General features: G+C 34.8%; 1 protein-coding gene across 1 annotated transcript; it reads left to right on the top strand.

Annotated features, from left to right (window-relative positions):
• Positions 1-319: 319 nt before the first annotated feature.
• LOC126700324 (GTP-binding protein YPTM2-like) lies at positions 320-5,375 on the top strand. Its single transcript, XM_050398416.1, has 8 exons — positions 320-567; positions 1,736-1,808; positions 3,449-3,496; positions 3,581-3,628; positions 4,206-4,277; positions 4,383-4,538; positions 4,643-4,746; positions 4,996-5,375. The coding sequence occupies exons 1-8, from the start codon at positions 554-556 to the stop codon at positions 5,087-5,089; spliced, it is 609 nt and encodes a 202-aa protein (XP_050254373.1). The 5' UTR covers positions 320-553; the 3' UTR covers positions 5,090-5,375.

Below are 5,375 nucleotides of genomic sequence, written 5' to 3' on the forward strand. Positions count from 1 at the left end.
ATTTAGACTAATGATCTGTTTGGATACCGTTTATTTTATTGAAACTGAAAAACTATTATTGAAAGTACTGTAGATAAAGGTAAAAATTAGTTGAAATAGTATAATGAAGCTCATAATTAGTGCTAAAAAATACATTGAGGTCATAAATAATAACAAAAATAAATTAAATAATAAAATAAAGTAATTTTTTTATTTCAATCCAAACAACGCTAAAAAAGTCCACAATCCACGGGACCTTACCCACTTGCGCGGGTTACCCAGATGAGATCCGTGGAAAAATCGGATTTTAATTAAAAACCACTATATAAACGCTTGAACCGAACTTTTCGGTTTCGTCAGCGTCCACTTTCTTCGTTTCTTTCCCTCTGATCTGTTCTTCCCTTTTCCCCATTTCACAGTTTCATTCCATTTGTTCTTTCCTCCTTTTTCTCTCTCTTTCTCTCTCTCACACCTTTTTCTTCTTCGCCATAACCCGGTCTAGCGTTCTCTGTCGGACCGGTCTAAACCCGGTCAAGCTCTTCGTAGATCCTCCACCAACAACCACAATTCAGTCATGAATCCTGAATAGTAAGCATCTTCGATCTCAATCTCCTTTACTAGTACAGCTTTTTCCTCTGTTTGGTCGCTCGGAAAATTAAAAACGAAAAGGAAATGAAAAATCTGAGTTTAATTTTCGTTTTCAGATTTTTATTTTTCCTCTTTTGTTTTCTACGCAACCGAACGTGATGTTAATTTGGATAATCTCTTCAGATCTTTGATGATTTTTTGCTTTTTACTGTTGTGGATTTGAGAGAATTTTTTGATGAATTCCTAAAATATAGGTTAACTGAGAAAAATGAGGGGAGAGAAGAAATTATAGTCGCCAATTTTAGCTTTAATTAAAAAAAAATTATGGATAATTCAATTTTATGTAGATAAAATTTTCGTAGTTTATTGTTCTGTAATCGTATATGTAGAACAAAATCGAAGCGCTTGTTGTTTCATCGATTCAGATCTGAAATTGGAGGTGTTTTACTTGCGATGTGCAATTGTGCATTTTGATAGTCTTGTTATGAAATATTTCACTTTTGTGATAGAATCATTCCTTGTTTGGATTGTGATTTTCAATCTTAATAAGTTAATTAGGTTAAAGTTTCAGATCTCAATGCTTAGTCTGATTGCATAGCTCAATTTGTGGCATGTGTGTGCACAAGCGTGCTCAATTGCCTATTTGCATTTTTGTGTGTGGTTTGATTTGCATATTACCTATTATTGAAAATTGTGATAATTAGAATGATAGTTTCTGTGAGGAGACTTTTCAAAATTATAAAAATCTTTGAAGAGACTTTACGCTGTTGCAACCAAGTTTGGCCAAATAATGTTTATTTTGTGAATTATATGTTTCTCCCTTAGTTAAGTATATATTGCCTTTATGTTTAGGATCAAACTTGGAACCTTGTATACCAAACAAGGTGCTGTTAGGGGCTTAAACTCTAAGGCTTTTTTATTGTGATTAAAAAAAAAGTGTAGAGCTTCCCTATATATACTATTTCACTTTTTGGGTTAGTTTACGACTTTCTGTGAATACCATTTGCTGTAGTGCCATACCCATGACCTTTATAATGGGGTCACGTATATCCTTTTCTTCTAAAAGTAGAAAACAATTTTTCTTTTTGTTAAATAATAAATTTACAAGTTTGCAACCCAAATGGAACTGCAGCAAAAGATTTATTGTCTTTCATCTTGTCTTCTGCAGTGACTATTTGTTCAAGCTTTTGCTGATTGGAGATTCTGGTGTTGGCAAATCATGTCTTCTTCTGAGATTTGCTGTAAGCTGTCAAAATGCCTGACTTCATTAAATGCTCCCCCCCCCCCCTCCCAACAAAAAAAATTATATATTATGTATGTATGTATGTATATGTTGTTAAGTAATATTGTCTTGATCATATATTTGAATTTTCTTTTCCTGATCTATTTTATCTGTTACTTGCCTCTTATTTTGCTATTCTTAATCCTTTTTGCTGTTGTTTTGTTTAGATGTATTTGCTTTGCTCTGTTGCTTGCTTAGAAGAGAGGAAAATTTGAGACCTTGTATCATTATTTCATTGGATGGTTATCCTAAATTAGTGATTATAAGATATTTAACATACTTGTAATTTTGTGAATTAAAGTGACAGTTCACTTTGAATTCTGTTAAAGTTTAGATAGATATGTTACTTTTGCAACCAATATAAAAGGGCACTTATGATTCCCCCCCCCCCCCCCCCCCCCCACCCCCTTTTTTTTACTCATTGCTATTTCTTCTCCCAAGAAGAGATTGTGGCACACCGATTAGTTTAAGGGTGAAACTAAATCATCAGCTTTCCACACCTTATTTTTCAACTCAGATAGGATTATGGCTGAACTTGGTTTACATATCAAAAGATAGTAGATTGGTGTTGCATGTGTAGTAGAAATAGCGAGATAGTGACTTATCAAAAAAAAAGAAATAGCGAGATAGTGGATCATCTGTTATTATATTGTGATTTTGTATAACCATGTGGACCTTCATTTTTTCAGCTTTTGGTTCCTTTAGGGTGCATTTGATGCCTTGAGTGTTGTTGGTTGTCCATATGAGTGGAGGAATTAGTGTAGTAAACACTCTTATGCAATATGGAATTTAGCATCAGTATGCCTGGTATGGACACTTTTGAGAGAGAGAAATCAGCTTATTCTTGAAGATGAGAAAGCCTTGTGAAAAATTGAAGTTGTTTTTTACTAGATCTTTGTTTGATAGTTCCCACGATTGGGGTTTTAGTGATTCTCACTCTGTTGTAGCTTTCATAGATTCCCTATCTTTTTGTACTGTAATACTTATTCATTTGTAATTCTTTAGGCTACCTTATGTATACATTATGTGTACATGAGGTAGTTTTTTTTTTTTTTTAATAAAATTTTATTACTTAATAAAAAAAATCCCATCTATAGTGAGTTTTTAAGGCTTATGTAGAATTTATTTTGAAAGTTGTCTTCCAATTCTGTTTGGAGTTGCTATTATCACTCTTTCTCAGCAATTCTGTTTTGAGTTGCCAATGAACTCTAGCTTAAATGGCATTCCCTTCTCCCTTAATAATGGGATGGAAAGTAAGGTCTTGGGTTCTGAACCCATGGGGGGCATGGGTATTGTACCAATAAAAAATTTCTGTTTCGAGTTGAATTTTGGTGTTTTATGATATTCAAAACATGTATACTATGTATTTGGTAGATCCTACTGTTATCTTACCATGCTATCTAATATTATCTCCAAGCAACATTTGGTGTTATAAAAAGAACTGCAGCAAAAAAAAAAAAAAATGTTTGACTCATTAGTGGAAAGTTTTCTGGTTGCTGAGCATATTGAAGCCTACTTGGTTCTAATTGAAATTCTTGAGCAGAACTTATGAATATAAATGCAATGTGATTTTTTTTTTCTTTCGTCTCTTTGACACAGGATGATTCATATCTGGACAGTTACATTAGCACAATTGGAGTTGACTTTGTAAGTATTTACCTTTGGGTTTTAATAGGTGTTATATCAATTGAAGCAATATGATCCTAATTGATGCGTTCCACCTATTATCAGAAAATACGCACTGTGGAGCAAGATGGAAAGACCATAAAACTTCAGATCGTAAGCCTTGTTCCCCCCTTTTTTAAATTTTGGTAAAGTTGTATGGTTGTACTAGTTCCTGGAAATTTGTGAAACTGCCCAATCAGCAGTCCAAAGAAGTATCATACGCATGCTGTTTAATCCATTCCTTTCCTTTTTTTCCTGCTTTTCTTTTTGGTGGTGGTTTTTTTTTTTTTTTTTTTTTTTGGGGGGGGGGGGGGGGGGGGAGGGGGTTTCTTGTTCTTTAATCTGGTATAGCACGTGATGTAAAAGTAAGCCACTGGCCATGGACCAAATGGCATCACCTCCCTCTAAAATAAGTGGTGGAAGGTGATGTTGTAGTTATAAATCAACATGGGTGTATGGGTTGTCCTTTGGTGGAATTTCTTTGTGGGTTGGGGTCATTTTTAACATGTTTACTTTTGGTTAATAGCCATCTTCATGCAGAAACGACTAACAAGATGGTTAAATATCCTAAATATTGTTAATTGATTGAAATTTGGTCATTGGTTCATAATATGATGTTTATGTAGTGCAACATCCTATGAATGTTGCTGTTGTTTCTATCTGGCTGTTGAACTTTTTTTGGGATATTTAGTGGGATACTGCAGGACAAGAGCGTTTCAGGACAATCACTAGTAGCTATTACCGTGGAGCACATGGCATTATTGTAAGCTCTCTCTCTCAAATTTTCAGTATTTTGCTCATGGTTCTGCCCTGACGATTTGGTGTGAATGTTGAACTTGTTTCACAATGTTCTTGGTGTAAATGCCAGATAGTTTATGATGTGACAGACCAAGAGAGCTTTAACAATGTTAAGCAATGGTTGAGTGAAATTGACCGATATGCTAGTGAGAATGTAAACAAGCTTCTGGTTGGAAACAAGTCTGACCTCACTGCTAACAAAGTTGTGTCTTATGAAACGGCAAAGGTAAAACCACGGTCCTTCAATTGCTCTTCCTTGTTTTTTTCCTTTTACTGTATTATTGAGAACTCAAATAACACTGTTGCCTGTGATTTGATTGGGCTATGAAGGCGTTCGCCGATGAAATTGGCATTCCATTTATGGAGACGAGTGCCAAAAGTGCTACTAATGTGGAGCAGGCTTTTATGGCCATGGCTGCTGACATCAAGACTCGGTACGTATTTCTTACATACAACTATTCAAGCTATTCTGATGTTTTTATTGTAGAAATTAGTTAGAGAAGGGGTATAAGATGCATAATTTTTTCAAGGAAAAAAGGAAGGAACTATTTAAGAAATAAACTCAGCTTTAGTTTTGTTGTGGTTGTCTAAGTTGCTTGGGGACAGGATTTTCTTGGCCTTGTATCTTTGTGCACAATTGCCTTTTTTCTATGAGAAATTAATTCTTTCATCACTTTTTTCAGTATGGCAAGTCAACCAATGAACAATGTAAGGCCACCAACAGTGCAGATACGAGGACAACCGGTTAATCAGAAATCTGGCTGCTGCTCTTCTTAGTTGGTTCTCTCAGAAATTCCATTGCATGTATGCATATAAGAGCAGCCCTTCTCTCTGAATCAGAGTGGACCGTTCAAACCTCCTAAAACCTATATATGATGATATGCCCATCAGTTTGCTTTGTAAGATGTTCTGCCATTCCATTCTTTTCAGTTTGTTTTTAAACGGTCTGTACAAAATGATCTGATGCTCAGCCACAATATCTGTTAAATTTTTTTTCACTGTTCCTTGTCTGGAAACTGCAAATCACACTTATCAAAGTTTAGGTATTGCTGCTTTGACTTCA

The sequence above is a fragment of the Quercus robur genome, chromosome 9 (genome assembly GCF_932294415.1).
Source record: "Quercus robur chromosome 9, dhQueRobu3.1, whole genome shotgun sequence".
In the NCBI taxonomy this organism is placed as follows: Eukaryota; Viridiplantae; Streptophyta; class Magnoliopsida; order Fagales; family Fagaceae; genus Quercus; species Quercus robur.

What these genes read in the sequence shown, in the direction of transcription:
- LOC126700324 (XM_050398416.1), top strand. An exon ending in GTCTTCTTCTGAGATTTGCT is followed by an intron (nt 1,809 to 3,448) that starts GTAAGCTGTCAA and finishes TCTTTGACACAG; the next exon opens with GATGATTCATATCTGGACAG. An exon ending in GTGGAGCACATGGCATTATT is followed by an intron (nt 4,278 to 4,382) that starts GTAAGCTCTCTC and finishes TGTAAATGCCAG; the next exon opens with ATAGTTTATGATGTGACAGA.